The sequence below is a fragment of the Pelophylax lessonae genome (genome assembly GCF_965119305.1).
Source record: "Pelophylax lessonae genome assembly, chromosome: 10".
NCBI lineage: Eukaryota > Metazoa > Chordata > Amphibia > Anura > Ranidae > Pelophylax > Pelophylax lessonae.
The window spans coordinates 217,087,126-217,108,021 of NC_138777.1; the positions used below are offsets into that span (position 1 = coordinate 217,087,126).

Below are 20,896 nucleotides of genomic sequence, written 5' to 3' on the forward strand. Positions count from 1 at the left end.
TCCTGGAATGTGCACAGCAGAAAGGGCTGGAACAAATAGTTCTGCCCACCTTAAAATGCCGGCTACTTCCCGAGCCACCAGGACACTTCTTGTGCCCACTTGGTGATTGACATAGCTCCAGTACATTGATCAGTAGCCTGGACTCTTCCAGAGTCCAGACTCCCTGAGCACAGTCTGTGCCGAGGACACCTCCCCACCCGGATAGGCTGGCATTTGTGGTAACAACCGTCCATAACAGGGGAAGAAATCTTTTTCCCTAAAAAGTGCCGGAGAACAAAGACATCAAACTAGGGACCCCCTCGTGCTCCGGCTCAACAGGATCAGTCCACTTTGGACACCAAGCACTCCAGAACTGCCGTCAGTGCAGTCAGTAGTGGGGCCCCAGAGGGCCCGACAGCCTCTGAGAGAGGATCAGGTGGTTAAACATGCTTCAGGGACTCCATGACTGGAGAGGGGAACCCACAAATAAAAAGAAATAAATAAATTAAAAAAAATGTAAAAAACACTGTAAGAGACACCCCACCGCGCTGTCGGCACAAGGCCCAGCACAACACTACCACTGCAATAGCAGAAAGAGGGAGCTAAAACCCCCAAGCTACTTACTACCACTGTTCAGGTACGCACAGCCTGAACTATATGCACACCATGCAGCGATCAGAAGGAATATCTCTGTATCAGCACTAGACCCTGAGGAAGGGCTTCCCACCACTGAATCACCGCCCACCTGACTTCAAAAACATAGCAGCTGCTATTTGCAATGGGAAACTTTGGGAAAATGGCTGCCGAGGCGACACAAACATGGCCGCTGATCTGTAGCACACAGGGCTACATAAAAAATGGCGGCCTCGCACGGCACCATGCGAATCTCGGGGGTCTCAGAGCTGGAAAAAACGATCCCCAACAGGGGGAGAGGCCCTGACCAGCACACCCACCAGGCCCATCGCCCACACGTGGAGCGATCGTTTGGTTACCGGTGGCGCACTCTCCCCCCGGCTCCATTGCAGCATTTAACCCAAAAAGGTATGTCCGGTCCAGGGTGGGGGGGGGGGGGGGGTGGGGGACGACGACATGGGAGGGAGGGGAGTCTGGGAGGGGGGAGCCGGGGGGTTAAACCATCCCAGGGAGGGGCACATGTCCACCCCAAAACCCTCCAGGCATCCGTGGTGATTACAGTTCAATACAGGGGAAGAAAGGGTTTTCCCAGACGAAGCGCCGAGGAGCGGAGCCACCATAACAAAGACTCCCTCGAACCCCGACTCAACAGGATCAGATTGTTCAGTGACAGGGGATCCTTGTTCCATTTGGACAGAACCTCCCTTTGCAGGGGTCCGGTATGGAAGTGAGCAAACAAACGCCTCGAAGGTGGAAACCATCAGACCCAGCACCTGCATGCAAGTTCTGAGCGAAGACCGAAAGTTGGACAACAGGAGCCGAACCACATCCTCATGCTCTCTGTAGCTTCAGGAGTGTCACCTGAGGAAGAAACACCCAGGCCAACGCTACGTCAAGCGTCCGACCCAAGTAGTCCAGCTTGGTGGACAGAGTCAACGGCGATTTCTGAAAATTTAGTGTCCATCCAAACTCCTGTAGAGTTCGCACAGTAATGTCCCAGTTAGCTTATAGAGCCGAGGAAGACTCTGCTCGCAGAAGCAGATCTTCCAGGTAACCCAGTACTGCGATCCCTTTCTGCCGTAGCAAGGCCAGAAATGGGGCCAAAACCTTTGTGAGCACCCGGAGTGGCGTTACCAAAAGGTAACGCCACGAATTGATATTGCTCCTTGCCCACGGCAAAATGAAGAAAACGCTGATGCCCGACATATATTGGAATATGAAAGTAAGCGTCTTGAGATCGATAGAAGCCAGAAGATCCCCTTGATGAAGGAAAGCTGCTACGGTGCGGATGGACACCATACAAAATTTTTTAACCCGCACAAAGTGGTTCAGAGCCTAGAGATCGGACAAACCTTGCCTTTCTTCCTGGGAACTCTAAAGATTTGAATAAAAACCTTGAAAATGTCCCGACTCAGGAACCGGCACAATGATTCCTTGTGCTAACTGGTCCTGTACTGTCCCTTAGAGGACCTGTAGTAGATCGTGAGACAGGCGCAAGTTGGAAGGAAAGAACCTGCCAGAAGCAAGGACCGAAACTCAATTTTGTAACCAAACCAAATCAACTCGTGGACCCATCTGTCCTGAATGAGCAAGGTCCACGGTGAAGGTGAAGACGTCCCCCCACCCCAGATTCGGGTGAGGGTGCCCCTTAAGGCTGGGGAAGGCTTGTCTGCGGAACTCGCTTTTGACTTACTTGGAGCCTCCCGCAAAGTTACGTGTGTATCTCAAACCCTTTTTTGACAGACGAGGTTCTTGTGAGCCAAGAAGAAAGGAGCTTACGACGAGGTTGCTTGTCCCTAGCAACCTGCGGAAGTAATGTACTCTTACCTCCTGTAAGGCCCTTAATGATCTCCTCCATAGAGGTACCGAACAAGATCAGTTAGCACCTTATTAGAAGCCTGGTCGGCCGACCAGTACTACATCCAAAAATGCATCAATGTACTGTAACCCCTGGATCAACTGATCCACCAGCTCAGGAGGGTGTCGACTCCGTTTCAGATTCTGGTGTAAAACTTTTGCCCATTCCGTTAAGGTCTGGGATACCAAGGTGACAGCAAAACCAGGCTTCAACATTGAACCAGCCACAGTGAAAAGATACCGGACCAGAGCCTCGGCCCTCTTGTCCACGGGATCCTTAAAGGGATATCCCCAAGCGAAGCACTTCGGTATTCCAACCATGCATTTCACAGAACCCCACTGATTAGTGACAAACCCATCAAAATAGGCAGGAAAGGGGAACACCTTTGTCACCTTGGAAGATTTGCGGGTGCCAAACTGCACCAACGTCGCTGAGTCCTCCAATTTTAAAGTTTCCCGCACTGACACGATTGGGGCCTCCACCAGCGCTTTTTCAAGCGCGGCTGCAGGGGAGGGAGACTCATCATCACTGAATCTCGTCCGCTGCAGCCAAATCCACCTCAAGGCAGAGGATACAGGTGAAGGCAGGGGGCACTTCTTGCTAGGCCTCCCTTGCAGGGCCGTATCTACCTTGGATACAAGTGATTGCAGGGGTGCTGTCATGGCCGCCAGGCCAGACAGACCCAGAGGGTCCCGCAGCTTCGAGGAGTGGGTCAGGTGGTGACATACGCTCCAGAGGCTCCAATGCCAACAAGGGATTAATCGGAGTGCCAGGTCCTTACTCCAGACTAGGCAGAAAAAACTGAAGTCCTATAGCAGAAAGTGATGGTATACCCTCTGGGACTGCCTCAGGGGCATAACCAAAAAGGTTTCCTGCCTAGTCCTATTCCTGAAGAGAGAGCAGCATAAGCCCAATGGTCTAGAAGACATGGGGATGTGTCCGTCAGTGAACGAAAGAGAAATACACATGTTTAAATGTAAACAGAAGTGTTAAAAAAAAAAAAGGCCTGGAGCTGAGGCGGTCAAAGTTTTTTTTTTTTTTAAATATAACAAACATGTCATACTTACCTGCTCTATTTAATGGTTTTGCACAGAGCAGCCCTGATCCTACTGTTCTCAGATCCCCTGCTGGCGGTCCTGGCTCCTACCCCCCCCCCCCCCAAGTGCCCCCATAACAAGTCACTTGCTACGGGGGCACTCTAAGACACACAGAGCTCAGCTTGGCCCTCCCACTGCTGTCTCTGAGCCAAGGAAAAAGAAAGTCGAAACAGCCTGAGGAGTTAAACTGAACTAACCACACATATGCCGCACTCACATGCAATAGCCTAATCGTTTGAGATGTGGACAAAGTTCTTCATTAGATTTTAGCTTTTCTTTGGCTTGCAGGATTCCCTCTGTAAGGTCTAGGAGTTCTAGAGGAAATTTGGCCTGAGCCTGCTGTAAAGATTTCAGCACATCAACTGCATGTCCGGCGTGTCTATCTGTCAACAGCAGAACAGACTTGGCTCTGAAGCAATCCTGTTCCTGTCTGGTGACCTGGAACAATTAAGAAGAGTTAGGATAAGGGGAGTCCAAACATGTCCAATGAAAAAAACATTATAAAGTCCTGACTGTGGCTAATTATAATCTGACTCAGAAGAGTTAAGAAGGGAGATAATGACAACTTACAAATGACAATGTTGGTGAGGTATGTCCCTCCAGTGCCCCCAGTGGTCTAGAGACACGCATTCTTGCGTCACCAATCCCTCCTAAGGTGGACATTTGCTGGCAACAATCACAGTATATGCAGTCTACCATAGGTGTGCAAACATTCCTTGCGAAACATACATTGTACTAAATCACATAGATACCCTGAAGATGATAGTAGAAAAAATAATATCGAAATGCGTTGGATGCTTCATCAGTCATTGTAGCAACTTATGACAGGAATCATGTGATTATCGCTTAGTGTGCAAAATTCAAGACTACAAAAATTAGTAAAATTTCTTTGTTATGTTATGCTTCACTCTTGTATTCATTGTTTTAATCTTGAGACAAATAAATAATAATTTATAAAAAAAAAATTTTTTTTTTTTTTTTAAATCCCTGCATTTATAGACCTCCACAATCTAACACTAACTTATCATGCCCTGTAAAGAAGAAATCAGTATACATACCTTTTTGAAGCCGATCGGATCTCCAGTGGCGGAAGCTCTGCAGAGGACACAGCCGACAACGGCTGTGAAATAAATGAAGAGTGACGTCACTCTTAGACTTAGAATGGGGCTTCCGTTGTTGGATGAGTCTTCTGCACTCGCCTCCACAGCTCACTGCGGGATCAGCTTCAAAAAAGGTGTGTATACGGATTTTCTCTTTAAAGGGTTAGATAGGTTAGTGTTAGATTGTGGATGTCTGTAGATGCAGGAATTTTAGTGTTAAGGTGGACTTCTACTTTAACTCAAGGGGGAAATCACTGGATGACCAATCCAAACTCATTACCTTTTTCCTACACAGAAGGCAAAGATGATTTCAGCACATCTGTTTACAGGCATGTTTGCTGAATTAAGAAGAAATTAATGATTACCAGCAGAATGATTCCCGTAGAGCTCTTCCTACCCAGCATTCTTTGTGTCCTAGATGCCAATCTAGATCTCCCCATGTTTGTCCATCCAAATCTTTGCATACCTTTTAGAACATTTCATGTCTATGGTCAGCTATCCTCAATGCACCTTAACTGCTGCATTCGAAGTTACAGATGGCAGCATATACTCTTAAGCCGGCCATTGACAGTTTAAATTTCGACCGGTTCAGCAGGAACGAGATTCGAACCATGTATGGGCAGGCTGAATGTACCCAGGCTGATCGATCAACTTCGTGTTGTACAATTAGTCGTTCTCCCAGCCGGGCTGGGAAGACCCTGAGGGACGAAAAAAAACTTATGAGCTGAGAAGGAATGCCCACATCTACGACGAGGTTCCTTGCCCTTAGTAGCCTACGGAAGAAAAGTATTTTTCCCCCCTGAGATCTTTTAAATGATGTCATCCGGGGAAGCTCCAAAACAGGCCATCTCCTTGAAAAGGAAGATCAGTCAAAGCCTTTTTGAAGTCTGATCCGCAGACCAGCACTTGAGCCAAAAGATACACCGAAGAACCACTGCCAAAACAGAGGCAAGCCATCAGGGAAGCCGCATCCAAAGAGGCATCACAGTTAAACTGCAGCCCCTAGACCAGCTGGTTTGCAAGCTCGGCAAAGGCAGGGGGTGCTGTTCCCCCTCCAGGTCACGGTGTAGGAGCTTAGCCCACTGGGTCTGAGATTGCAACACTAGGGCAATGGTGAATATCGGCTTCATTGCCGAACCAGCCAGAGTGTGCATAGTGTGAGCCACAGCCTCTGCCTTCCGGTCAGCCAGATCTTTAAATGATGGGGACTCTTCAACCGGAATCATGGTTGCCTTGTTTAATCCAGAAACCAGAGGGTCCACCACCGGTGGCACAGTCCACTTCTTAAAAACCACCTCCCCATAGGGGTAATGCATAGTAAAGCGCTTAGGGACCCCACAAGGATGTTTTGGACATCCCCACTCTTTAGCGACAATTCTGTTTAAATAGGCATTGAAATTAAACACCTTTGCCACTCTGGATGGCTTGTGAGTGCCAAAGGACAACCTGCACCTCCGTCGCAGCTTCAGCTGCGTCTTCCCATCTTCAGGGTCTCACACACAGATACAATCAGTGCATCCACCAGTGCCTTTTTGTGCGCAGTCGCAGACGTGGAGGAATCCTCCTCACTATCAGAGGATTCCAGGCACGTGATTGCAGACCCAGCAGGGTGACCCACGTCCGCGGCAGCCATATCAGATTAAGGATCTGATGAGACAGATGAGGCAGGGGGGTGCTTTTTTAGCCCTTCACCTGCAAGCCACCTCTGCCCGGAACACAAGGGACTCCAGGACCGCAAGTCAGTGCATGGATGATTGGTTGGGACCCGGAGCGCCCCACAGACTCAGAGAGGAAATCAGGTGGGGAAATGTGCTTCAAAGACTCCATGAGTCACCAGGGGGACCCCACAAAAAGTGTAAAACCCTGCTAAGAAACAACCCCCACCGTGCTGGCAGCACCAACCGTTCGCCAGGCCCAAAGCACCAAGCGATCCTCAGCAGAGAGGGAAAGGACCCCACCAGACTCCCAACCAGCAGAAACAGGAATCTGCAGTCACCAGGAGAATATGCACTACACGTACGGCGATCAGGAAGTAAAATGATCCAAGAGTCAGCACTAGGGTATGAAAGGACAGATTTTGCCCGGGGGGGGGCTGGACACCCTGGCAGGAGCTCCCACTAGGTACAACCCCTCCGGCACAATTGATCATCCAGGTCCCGGTGGCGCATACCCCCACCCCACCATCGCCAGTCAGCGCCCTGCCTCCATCCCAAGAAAGTGCCCAGACCACCCAAAAAACCCCAGCATGGAGAGGGGGGCAGGATGAGGGACTTGGCGGGGGGGGGGGGGGGGGGGTTGCCTGAGGGAAGGAGAGGAACCCGGGGGCTCTGACCGTGTCCCAAGAAGGGGCCCACTTCCACCCCAAAACCCTCCAGGGGGAAAGGGGGATAGCTACCCACCATACCAGGAACCAAGCGGGCACTGTTGCAGACAGAACCCCTCTCCATCGAAATGGGGGGCTGTCGGCCAGGAGGAACGCTGCAACTCGGGCCAAGATCCAGTCGTATGCGACCTCGCAAGGCATTTAACTCGCAGGCCAGCCCCGTCCAGTGGGGCTATGTTGCAGTCGGCCTAGCGCAGAGCTGCTACAAGATTCGATCCAGTCCACAGCTATGGTCAGTGGCATAGCCCCAGTGTGCACAGATTAAGGATAAAGGTCAGCAGAGTCTGCCTATACTCTGTTTCAAACCCCCCAATTCACACCCGGACTCTGTAAAGGGGCACACTGATGGGAACCCTGATGTAACGGGGAGTCTGCTGGGGATTCTGATGCAACAAGGATTTTATACAACCTGTAAATATCCGTAAAATATACAATGTGGGCCTCATACTGAAAAGTTTGGAGACCCCTAGGGAAGAATAAGGAGAAACACTTGCCCTATTCTTCTCCTGCAGGGTTCCTTCAGAGCTGCAACTTATTCACACCAGCTGCAGTAGCGCCCTCAGTTGCACTTCAGCTTCTTCAACATATAATACATGGTGAATGCCCCTATATTGTACGTGATAGCACAGAGGCTCAGCGCAGACCAGCGCTTCAGGTAGATGAGCAGAGTTCTGGAGCACGCTGGAGCAGGTTGACAGGTAAGAGACAGAACCTGCACTGTACCCCCCCCCCCCCCTCAGACTTAATGAGCTCTTGTTGGAGGACCTCAAATCAAGGGTGAATTTTGGATATTCCTAGAACTGGGCTTTAAAGCTGAACTCTGGTCAAAATTTGTTTTCCCACGCAGAGGAGCTGTACCTGCACTACATGAGTGAAAACTGAGCCTACACTCACCTGATCCTTCGATCCTCCAGAAAACAGCACTTCACATCCAACGGTGGACTGTTCCTGATGTCTTTGCGTCCAGAGCCAGTTTATGGGCATGATGACGTCAAGAACAGGCCACTGCACAAAACTGCTCGACTGCGGACAGGCAGGAGCCGAAGGGACTGGTCTTGTGCTGGGAGGATAGGAGGATTAGGTGAGTATATCTCCGCTCTAAGAAACACCTAGACAAAAACAAGCAGTTAACTCATGCAGTGTGTAAGAAATGTACCGGAAGTTCAGCTTTAAGAGACACGGTTACCTTGACCATTCAGAGAAAATTGACTAGGTTCTCTGCAAAAGTCCTTCCCTTGCCAACCCTCTTATATTCACTTTGTGAGCTCTCCCCCACTGGTATTTTGTCCATCATAGCTGGCAATACGACTCAAAGCTCCTGGGATGGGGGAAGCCAAGGACAGAAGAAGAATAAGCAAGGCAAGTATCAGGGGGTTATGGTTTCCCTTGCAGAGACACAAGGTGAAAGTGTCTCTATAATAACATGGATGGTGCAAGGACAGACAGAAAGCCTTGTGACCGTCCGATATTTTCTACAATTAGTGTATAAATCAAGATTACTTTTCAAGAGAAGCTCATTCAGACAGCCAAAAAAAACCTAAGCTTTACCTAAATGAATATGCTACACGAGAGATCACATGGTGTGCTTTCTTACCTTATCCATTTTACTTTGAATGTAATCCAGCAAAGAAAAGAGCCTTTTGTTTAACACATCAGTATTTTGTGGAAAACTGTAGTGGATGATGCACGTGGCATCAGTGATATCAAGAATGGGAGCATAGTCATCAGTAACCACTGCAAACAGAAGCATAAGGATCAAGAAAAAAGGCACAGATATGATATGCAGATATGGTCAATTAAAGCAGACACAAATTTACCTTGCTCCTTTTTCATGTAATAGGACCAAAGAGGCAGTAGGGGCGGGACAGGAGATGAATATAGAAGTTCTGTTTCTCTACATTTATCATCCTTCCATCCAGCCCAACTCTGGGCAGCAATAATGAAAATCTTTAACCTTGGATTATACTGCCACCTGAAGGTCCTCACACTTGAAGCTGGCATCAGATGAGATTGCAACGTTCACCAGGTAGAACTTAGAGAACAAAGGACTAGGAAGTAGCATTGCAAATCTGTGAAACAGATGCTTCATGCCGAAAAGCCTCACGAAGAAGGAGTGCGCATGCCCAGGAATGGCATTCGCTGCTTTCCACGTCGCGGTCCAGCTTCTTCCCCTTTACTCGGCTTTCCACCTGAGGAATTGTACCTGGCCTCCTCCATGCAGCAGCGGACCCTGGCAGTTCACATTGCAGACATCCAGTGCTGACATCCCGGACTCCACTTACTGATGAGCTTGTTTTACTTCACTCTATGTGATTTGCCCCTTGTATTCTATTGCCCCTAATAAACCTGTAAACTGACTGCACGCAGAGGCGCTTTTTCTTCTCTCTCCTACAAGCAAAACCACCTTGTGATTGATGTAGAGAGAGAAATGTCTCCAATGGGTTCAAACTGCTAATTCTGGTGTGCAGAGGACCAGATTCAGGTCACATGGAGTAACTGGGGAAACTACATGGAAGAATCCCTGGACAAGGGTCTTAATCAGATAGTAAGTGGTTAACAGTCTTTTAACCACTTAAGCCCCGGAAGATTTTACCCCCCCCCCCCTTCCTGACCAGGGCCTATTTTGCGATTCGGCACTGCGTGACTTTAACGGACAATTTCGCGGTCGTGCGACGCTGTACCTAAACGAATTTGACGTCCTTTTTTCCCCCACAAACAGAGCATTCTTTTGGTGGTATTTGATCACCTGTGCGATTTTTTGATCATGCACTATAAACAAAAAAAGAGCGTCAATTTTGCAAAAATAATATTTTTCACATTTTTTATATGAAATTCCCCCCCAAAAAAAATGTAAAAATCAAAATTTAACATTTTCGGCCAATTTGTTTTATGCTACATATGTTTGGTAAAAAATAAAAATCGCAAAAAGCGTATTTTGATTGGTTTGCGCAAAAGTTATCGCGTTTACTAACAAAGGGAAAGATTTTTGTCATTTGTTTTTTTTTTTTTAACGAGTAATGGCGGCGATTTGCGATTTATTTTGCGGGACTGCGACATTGCGGAGGACAGATCGGACCCTTGACTGACATTTTTGACACTTTTGGGGTTACCAGTGATATTACTGCAGTAATCCGTGCTATACATATGCACTGTAACTGTAAAAATGACACTGGCAGTGAAGGAGTTAACTGTATTGAGAGGGAGGGGTTAAGTGTGTCCTAGGGGCGTGTTTCTAACTGTGATTGGCTGTGGCAACTAGTGTAAGAACAGAGATCAACGGTCCTACATAGTAGAACCGTCTGATCTCCATTCTTACACAGGGAAGAATGACAGGCGGCTTTGTTTACATTAGCCGCCTGCCTTTCTTCCGGTGTAACGGACGATCGCAAGTGCCCGGCCGTGACCGCGCGGGAGCGCGCCTCCGGCGGCGCACGCTCGCTCCCTAGAGCCTCACAGACTAGTGACGTAGCCCTACGTCGCTTTGCCTGTGAGGGGCTGACTGCCGACGTAAATAGTCGTGCGGCGGTCGGCAAGCGCTTGTCAAGATCTGCTGCCTGAAGAAGAGGTTTGCTCCCATGGAGAAACTCTCAGGGTAGAAGCCCAGAGATTTACACAAAGTAATGTATGCCTTCCATGTCCAATTATACACCTTGCGGGAAGTAGACTCTGTAGCTTTGGCCAAAAAATAGGTCATTCTAATACAGCAGAGCACAAGAAAAGTTGTGTATCCTGGGAATCTGGTGATTGGAGAATGAGTCAGGCCTGGTTCACACCTTTGCATTTTTTGGTGCTTTTTGCAGAAACGCACTACAGTCCATTTAACAGGACGATTTTGTTGCAATTTTACATTTTTGTTTTTTGTAGACCAATCTGTGGTTGGGCAGCTTAAAAAAGGCTAAACGCAGCAAAATCACGGGAAATTACATGCTTTTCTGCAGCTTCTCCATTGAAGTCTATAGGACGAATAAAAAAAAAAAAAAAAAAACCTGACTTTTTCCAAAACACAGTTGCTGAAAAAAAAGCATAGATGTGAACGTGTACTATAGGAAACCATGGTAAATGGATTGTAGTGCGTTTCAGCAAAAAGCACCAAAAAACGCATAGTTGTGAAACAGGCATAATATTCTGGGCTGGCCTATAGTTGTATTATGTTAAAATCCTGCGCAATAGAAAATATCTACAATCAGTTTGGAGTTGCTGCCAGCCCTGGATACTTCTCACTGATGTGGAAAGTTAGGTAAATGAGGTAGGTGTGTATGGGCTGTGGCGCTACTCTGGCTAGGTAAAAATCTGTTAGACCTAAATCCTGGTGTGTATACCTTCTAATAAATACAGTAGTATATCCAGCGATAGTTGATTACAATAGCTCAGTCAAATAAATCAATTAATAAATCAATTGGCCACTCCTGATGACGTCAGCTGTGACGAAATGCGTAGGGCGGGACAGTTCGTCATTTGCGCTAGTTTGGTTCCAGCCCGTGGAAAGCATCCGCAACCTGAAAATCCGGCACGGACGCCATTTCAGTACAGTTTGCCGTATACTACTGAACTTGTGAGTGGATATTATTTATTTAATAAAAACAGTTGATACAATATTACACTATGGAATGTCTACTTTCTCCATATGGGTCAACATCTGTTTGAAGCCCACAGGATCACAACAGCTAGGCTCCGTGGTTTGGATACACATATCTACAAGGGACCAGGAACGGTAGACCATCCACTAAACGCCCAGAGGGATACATAGGATCATCCAGGGTTTAATTTGCTGTTCAAGGCTCGCTACCCCTTTATGAGGAAGGAATTGCGGTGAATGTAACTACAATAGGGGAGAAGAGCACCGCACCGAGCACAGCAAGGACCCAGAGCAGCACCAGCACTCTAAGGGCTCTTTCACACAGGCGGACCGTTCAGCTTCGCCTGCCTTTTTTTTGGAGGATCTGAACAGTCCCCCCATGCATCCCTATGGGGCATCGGATGTCAGCGGAGACATGTCCGCTGACATCCACTCCGATCCATCAAATCTGGACGGATGAAAACCCTATTTTCCATCCGCCCAGCGGATCGGATGAGAACGGACCGACGGTCCGTTCCCATCCAATTTCTCCACAGAGATGTATGGAGAACTGACAGCTGTGTCTCCACACACAGCGCGGAGAACAGCTGTCATCCTCCTGCTCAGCGGGGGATCGGCGGATCGATCCCCCGCTGGGATAAACGGAGTCCGTCCGAGGGATGGACAGTGTGAAAGGGGCCTAATAAAACTCCTGTTTGGCACAAGCTTAAAGCACAGTCCTTCAACAGCTTATTGGACTCTAGTTTTGGGAATTTTCCCTTGCACACAGCACCTTGTCTATATTATAATACCATACTGGTATTGATAGTCTTTGTATCACACAGCGTATTGGACTTGATTTATAGATTTCTCCTTTGCACTTTTGTACACATATGAGTGTGACACACAGCACTTTATAATTTAGCAAATTTGCAATTTTTATTGGTGGTATTAATATTGTTTGTTTATTCACTGTAAAATATATTTTTTCAAAGCACTGAGACACCTTCATAGTGGACATTGTTCCACTCACCTATATATTTGTCACCCAGCACTGTATATTATTGATTTAGTGTGGATACAGGCATTGGACCCCTCACTTATTTGTCACTCAGCACTGGATATCAATTATCTGCCTAATTTATCGCTTGATTTTTTTGAATGATTTATTATTTATTTTTTATGAATGATTTATTAATTGATTTATTTGACTGAGCCATTGTAATCATCTATCGCTGGACATACTACTGCATTTATTGGAAGGTATACACCACATTATCTTTCTATACACACCAGGATTTAGGTCTAACAGATTTTTACCTACCCAGAGTAGCTCCACAGCCCATACACACCTACCTCATTGGCCTACAGTTGTGTTTGCAAATGTCCAATCCTCTTGCATGTGGCAGTGTAATCCAGAAAGGTTAAGACTTCATATGTGTCCCTCAAAGGACAAACAAGGGTCCTTTCACATGATGTGCCGTCCGACGAGGTCCGTTCTCTGCTCAGCAGGGGATCGATCCGCCAATCCCCGCTGAGCAGGCGGATGGTAGCTCTGTCTCTGCTCGGTGTGCGGAGACGGAGCTTTCAAAACCCCACTGTCCTCTATGGGGGAATCGGATGAGAACGGACCGCCTGTCCGTTCTCATCCGATCCGCCAGATGGATGGAAAATAGGGTTTAACGGATAGGATCGGATAGAAGCGGGTGTCAGCGGAGAAGTCTCTGCTGACATCCGCTGCTCCATAGGGATGCATGCAGCATCCGATCCGGTCTGCCTGAAAACTGACAGGCGGACCGGATCTGATCGCCCGTGTGAAAGGACCCTAAGAGATAACATTCAAGCAGCACTTGACCTACCCAGGGTCAACAGTGTTCCACGACTGAAAACCCTCTTCCACTGTTCCAAAACGTAGGTGAAGTTGTGCACTTCTTTACTGTGCAGCAACAGACTGTAGGTGGGATGGGTCTTCACAACCTAAAATGAAAAGAAAAAAAAAAAAAAAGATCTTAAAGCAGAACTTTACTCGCTCAATCAACATTTACTATTTGTAATACTTTTGCTGCTAGCAATAGTAAATAGGAAGGTACATTACTATATTTACTTGAAGTACACTTTTTTTTTTTTTTTTTTTTTAACATTTCTTAAGTGGCTTCCTGCTTTTTGACCTAGGCCAAAATGTCATAGATCCCTGGGAATCTTCATGGGCATTTTTTTTCCTTAATCAGGAGAAGGGGCTGTCTCATCTAAGCACACCCTCCTGCCTGAATGCCTGAGATAAGGGCTGAGAGATTCCAGAAAGTAAATGCTACATGAATCATCTGCCTATAATCAAAATGGCAGCACCTAGAAATACTAGGCGTTTTTTTTTTTCACAATTTCTCAACAAAATAAAGCATGGAGACATGGATGGATGGTTGAGTTTGCTTTGAATACTACAAATGATTTAAACAGCATTTTCGGGTTGTGATGCTCAGATGCCGTCTAGGTGCTCTTGTATGGGTTAACCAGTTCATCCCCTGCAAATACAATTTCTTTCTAGACCACTGAATTAAACTTCTCAAACAATGACAGACCTGGCCTCAAGATTAGGAACAGATTGGAGAAACACCCATCCAACTTTTTTGCGGATTGACAGAAGTAATTTTGTGAGAAATGCATTCACAAATGCTAGTGATCACAGCTTGGCTGCACCACCCAGGGCACTCTGGAGTTTTACAGAGCTGGTCAGAGACAAGCCCTGCTCAACACTGGTAGTTCCAAACTACTTCCATTTATGGATGATGGAGGCCAAGGTTCACATTGTGACCTTCAATGCTGCAGACATTTTTCTGTACCCTACCCCAGATCCGTGCCTTGATTCAATCCTGTCTCGGAGATCTCCAGACAAATCCTTAGACTTTTTGGCTTGGTTTGTGATCTGACATGCACTGTTTACTGAGGACCTTATACAGACAGGTGTGTGCCTTTCCAAATCACGTCCAATCAACTGAATTTACCACAGGTGGACTCCAAGTTGTAGAAACATCTCAAGGATGATCAGTGGAAATAGGATGCACCTGAGCTCAATTTTAAGGGTCATGGCAAAGGCTGTGAATACTTAAGTACATGTGATTTTTTTTTCCTTTTTCATTTTTAATATATTTGCTAAGATTTTAAACAAACTTGTTGTCCTTATGGGGGATAGTTTGTAGAATTTTGAAGAAAAAAATGTATTTAATTAATTTTGGAATAGGGCTGTAACAAAAAATGTGGAAAAAGTGAAGTGTTGTGAATACTTTCCGGATGCACTGTATAGGATGATCCATCGAAGCATTGTTCATCATCCTGGCAAGAAATGTTGACTGCAAAGCTGACTGCTAAGAATGTATATGCTCTTGTATATGCCCTTACCTTGTGTATTAATTCGGCCTCTTCATCAGAACTAGTAAAGATGAGAATTTTCTGGGCATTTACTGGCGTGAAATCCAAACAATGCAGCAAAACTGACAGCTTCTCACATTCTAAACACAAGTGCAATATCTAAGAGAGAGACAGAAATATATGATAACTGCATTATACTTCTTTGGTTGCAAGGGTCGCCACCTATTCTTGTTGGTGGGAAGAGGTCTACTGCTCATTCCTCTGGCAGTCATCCATTTCTAGCACTTTCATAAAGTAGCTATGAGATTGACCAAGTGCTTAGAGCTGGCCAGTCAACTTTTTTTTTTTATTAAGGTTTAAGAAAAAAATCAATACACGTACTATAGACGTTGCAAATGTATCACCAGCATGCACATGTGACATATAGATTGAGAAGTCAGTGTAGGAACACCAATACAGTTCCAACCGGTAGATTAAACAATATCAGTATATGAATTGCATATCAATAATATTGTGATAAAAAAAAGTGCAGCGCTGAGAAAATATCAATAAATATGAAAATATGAAAAAGAATCGTAAAGTGCAAAAGTGCCAACAATAAATGAGATATAGTGTAAATAAAATCCACAAAAATATATAATGTAGAATAAAATTAGAATGAAGATCTCAGTGAAAACTTTGTGGTATAAGTTAGTCTTGCCATCAAATGTGTTTAAATCACCACTGTGTACAGTCCACCACTCATATGGATTCACTGCTTACCAGAGAATATGGATTCAGATACCATAAGCACTGAGTCAACCACATGAAGGTATAGCCAGGTATGGTGCATACAGGTAACACTGGAAATATCACAACTTCATTCCACGGTAGGACCACCACTCAGCGAACAGTCTTGTGCAGTGTGTTGAACCATAAGGGTAAAATTTTTGTACTTACCGTAAAATCTTTTTCTCTGAGTTCATCGACGGACACAGCGCTCCATAAATCATAACTAGTGGGTTATATTGCCTCCTCCAGGAGTAAGATGAGGCAGAACAAAAAACACCTGGCTACTCCCATGGGCCATCCTCAGCTGGTATATACTCCCCCTCTCTGCTCTAGGTAATCAGTTTAGTAGCAAGCAGTATTAGAAGTATCAGAACTCCATAGAGGGGTGGGTGCTGTGTCCGTCGAACTCAGAGAAATGGATTTTAGGGCAAGTACAAAAATCACATTTTCTCTTTCGTTCATCGACAGACACAGCACTCCCAACTATAACTACTGGGACGTCCAAAAGCAGTGCCAAAAGTAAAATGAGTAAGAAAAAGGAGAGAGAACAGAGCGCCTCTAAGTGCAGCAGTTTTATTAATGGGCTAAAAATACACAAGTGGTACAACTCACTAGATGATAGCAAGGTGGAAGCTTGTAATATCCGGTGACAGGTCCGAAGATGGTAGAAGGTCCCAGGGGTCCTGGAAGATGGAGGGGTCTGTGCCGGTCGGATTGGACGGGTGAATGCTGTACAAGGAATCCACAATCTTCCGTCTTCCGGGTGCCGGAAACCAGGAACCACACTGAAGAGGGTGCTCATGCACTGAAACGCGTCGTGTGATACGCCCCCTCCCGTGTGACATCACGCACCGTACGCTGCGTTCCAGTGTGGTTCCTGGTTTCCGGCACCCGGAAGACGGTGGATTCCTTGTACAACATTCACCCGTCCAATCCGACCAGCACGGACCCCTCCATCTTCCAGGACCCCTGGGACCTTCTACCATCTTCTGACCTGTCACCGGATATTACAAGCTTCCACCTTGCTATCATCTAGTGAGTTGTACCACTTGTGTATTTTTAGCCCATTAATAAAACTGTTGCACTTAGAGGCGCTCTGCTCTCTCTCCTTTTTCTTACATGCTTACACAGCGGTGACTTCACTGTGATACAGAGCGAGCCCTTTGAAGCAGCTTATCATCACCCCTGCCATAAGGGCTTTTATATTGTGGACTGTTTTCCCCATGGACTTCCTTTTACCTGTCCCAGCCCACATACTGTCCTTCCCCTAGTTTTATATTTGATCATTATTAGAATCATTGTAGTCAGTTGGTGCTTGATCCAGCTTACAGCAGAGCGCTAGCTCTTCCTTACCTGTAAAAGTAAAATGAGGGGTGAGGAAAATAACCAAAGACTAAACATAAGTGCCCTTAACCAGGACACAGGAGCCTTAACCAGGTCAGCCCCAACTGAAAAATAAAGGTTTAAAGAAAAAACACCCCTCAAGAGGGAAGAGCCCCTCCTAAACAGCAGCCTGCAAAACTTTGCAGCCAAAAGAAGCATCCACAGATGCCAAAGTACCTACCTTATAGAATTTTGTGAAGGTATGCACCGACTACCAAGTGGCCACCTTGCAAACTCGTGATACTGAAACCTGACAACGGAAGGCCCAAAAAGCAATCAGCACCCGAGTAGAATGTGCCATGACAGGAAAGGTGAAAACTGACCTTTAATGGAATAGGCCTGAGTCACCGTCTGTCTGATCCATCTGGAGATGATGGATGAGCCAAAAAAGTGGCCAGCCCTTTTCTTGGTTCGTCCGTAACCACAAAAAGCGAGTCTGACCTCCGAAAAGACTCAGTAGCTGCCAGATACACGCAAATCCCATGAACCACATCCAAGGTATGCAAAGCAAATTCCTAGGGATGAGCCGGCTTGGGACACAAGAAGGCAACACAATGTCCTCATTCAAATATAAGTCAAAGACAACTTTGGGTAGGAATGGACGGACAGGGGATAAAGAACCACTTTACCCCTATGGACCACTAAATAGAGACTGCCACAGGATAATGCCACCAATTCCGATACCCTGTGTGCAGAGGTAATAGCCACAAAGAACATCATGTTCTGGGATGACATGAGGGAGGGTGAGGAAATCCCCCAAATATTCTCAAATGGAGGTTTCTGGAGAACTGAAAGTACTAAATTGAAATCCCATGGTGACTCACATCAAGAAATGTATGCTTTCCCCGTACGATAGTATATCTTGCTGGAAGACGACTTCCTCGACTTCACCATGGTAGGGATCACTGATCCAGACAGACCTCTATCCCTCAGCACCTGGCTTTCAATAGCTAAGCCATTAAAACCAGCGATTGTAAAGCAGGATGGTAGATCAGCCCTTGGGACAACTGGTCTTCTCTGAGTGGAAGCCCCCAAGGGACATTTACGGCCACCAGTATGATTGGAAGATCCTTGCTCTTGATTCCTCGCAAAAACTGCAGAAGAAGCCTTAGCCGAGGATGATACTGGCCTTACCCTGGCCCTTGGACGCCTTGCGGCGTCAGTCAGAGGACCCCGTGACCTCATCACGAACTTCGATATCCTCCTGTGGAGCTGAACCTGCTAAAAAAGCTGCATGTAGGACTGTGCAAACAGAACTGCCTTGAACGTGGATACCACCAGACTCAGAACCTGTATGCAAATCGGGAGAGAGAACTGTCTGTGTGATAGCAGCCAGTGGTTTCTGTAATTTGTCCAGATGAAGGACCACCCCAGTCAGAATTAAAATCAGACCTTGGTAAATCAATTTCCTGGACAGGGATAGGGGGGACCTTAGGTAGATCAGACATCACCTGAACCATTGCAGGAATGAAATCCGCACAAGGAGACTGAGGACCTAAAAAAAACCTGAAAAGAACAAGCTTTGTCCCCCTTTCTGGTTATCCCCAAAAGAAATATTTTGTGGATCTCCTTGACGCTCACCAAAGTCGTCCACGAGGCCGGAAACCAGCAAAGATGTGTGTGCCCCCCCCCCAATAATGGGAGAGGGCAGACTTTAATGCTGAAGGAGTCTTTTCTGCTGGTCCGGGGAAGCTAGCTCGAGGCTTACCCAACCAAGTTTGCTTGGAACCTCCCGTGGAAGATTTTATAACATCCATTTCCCTTATTCTCCATCCCAGAAGCACAAAATAATTTTCTAAGGGCTGAGAAGGAGTGCCCCGTCTGCTGCGAGGCTCCTTCCCTTTCCTTGACAAGCGATCACGTTGAAAGGGCAGATCAATGAGAGCTTTCTTAGAGGCTTGGTCTGCGGACCAATTCTTAAGTCACAGCACGTGCCTAATCACCACCGCTGAAATGGAAAGTTTGGACAGCACAGAAGCTGTATCCAAAGCTGCATATAAAACTGCAGCCCATGGACCAACAAACCTGCTAAATCAACATAAGCAGCGGGGACCTGCTCACCCCCCAGGCCCTGGCACAAAAGCTTGGCCCATTCAATTAGGGTCTGAAACACCAGGGCTGAGGCAAAGACTGGCCGCAATGCCAAACCAGCCATAGTAAACCTGCTGAATGGCACAGCCTCCGCTTTCTTGTCATCCGGGTCCTTAAAGGATGGGGAGATTCCTCTGCTGGGATCATGGTTGCTTTATTCAACCTGGAAGCAGGAGAGTTAACCACTGGTGGACTAGCCCACTTTTTAAAAGTGACTCCTCAAAAAGGTTACGTACAGCAAAAATTTTGGAGACCACAAAGGGTAATTTTGGTTGTTTCCATTCCTTACAGGAAAACCTGTGAAAAGAAGGCACATAAGGAAACACCTTCGGAGTACGATACGACTTGTGCATACAAAACGACACAGCCACGTCCGTGGCTACATCAGCCACATCCTCCATTTTTAAAGTCTTAGGCACTGCAGTGATAAGTGCGTCAACCAGCGCTTTTTCATTCGCTGCTGCGACCATGGAGGAATCATCCTCACTATCGGATGGATCAGGGGGTGTGATATTAAAACCCCCTGGACGGGCCACGTCCACGGGGGAATCAGGCTCAGAATCAGATGAGACAGCCTGAGCAGGAGAAGGCGGGGGACGCTTCCTCCTGGGCCTTTGCCCACACACCACTTCCACCCGGGACACTAAGGACTGCAGGACTGCCGTCAGTGCAACCATGGGAAGCTGGGGTTCTGAGGGACCTGCCACCTCCATGAGGGGGGTCAATGGGGGAGATGTGACCCTGAGGCTCTATAAGGAAAGGAAGACCTTGAAGTACAAAAAAATTATCTCTTTTGGCACCACTAAAGGATCCCCTCAAGGCTCAGGGTACCTATCAGCAGAGAGAGAGATACCAGGGACCCCCATGGACTCACCCTAGCAACCGGAGGAGCACAGAGGATTCGAGAACTCATCATGTATATCATCCCTGTTCATATTTCCTGGGCACAGGAAGAGGAAACTAAGTAGGAAAAGGAGGAGCTTCGACATCCCCACGAGGCTTCAGTTGTCTCCAGCATCTCCCAGACTAAGGGAAAATGGCCACCATGACATCTGGCTACAGAAACATGGCCACCAACTGGAGACCAGCCAGACTAGGGGAAAAGGGCCTCCATCAGCTACAAACATTGAAGCATGCTGCCAAGATCTTTCCTGCACCCCCTGCAACACTGCACCTTCTGCAAGGGGACCCTCCTGAAGGTAGGACACACGTTTAGGGGAGACTCTGCTGTACACTCTCCAAGGGATCCCCCTTGCACTATACCCACACTGCAAACAGCAGGGCATCTACCTAGGGGTCTCCTATACTGGGACCCCTCCACACTACCAGGGTGGGACACACACTATCCCAGGACCCTTACAGAGTTGAGATTGCGGGGGAGACCCCAGGGGTCTCTGTTGCATTCTCTGACCTGGGATCCCCACCAGACTCTAGGACCGGACGGGGAGAAAAGAATGGGGGAAGCCCAGCTCAGTGAGGGATTTAAGGATGGAAGGAGGGAACCTGAAGGCAGGTCCGATCATCCCTGGAGGTTACTCGCATTCACCCCAAAGAAAAAACACCAAAAGGGGAGAGGGGGATAATACTTACCCTTCCATGGTGCGGGTATCATTTCAGACAGAACTCCTCACCACCGAAGTAGGCGAGCTGACGGCCAAGGGACCCAGGTTGGTCGTATTCGGC

The 20,896-nt window shown here is 47.1% G+C and overlaps 1 protein-coding gene across 1 annotated transcript in view; it reads right to left on the reverse strand.

The window, feature by feature from the left end:
• TDRD12 (tudor domain containing 12) overlaps positions 1-20,896 on the reverse strand; it is a 146,052-nt gene that overhangs the window by 47,080 nt on the left and 78,076 nt on the right. The window contains exons 16-19 of the mRNA XM_082271054.1: positions 14,999-15,127; positions 13,465-13,582; positions 8,645-8,784; positions 3,785-4,005 (exon numbers count right to left, since the gene is read on the reverse strand). Of these exons, the coding sequence (XP_082127180.1) occupies positions 3,785-4,005; positions 8,645-8,784; positions 13,465-13,582; positions 14,999-15,127 (608 nt within the window). The remainder of the gene's footprint in view (positions 1-3,784; positions 4,006-8,644; positions 8,785-13,464; positions 13,583-14,998; positions 15,128-20,896) is intronic.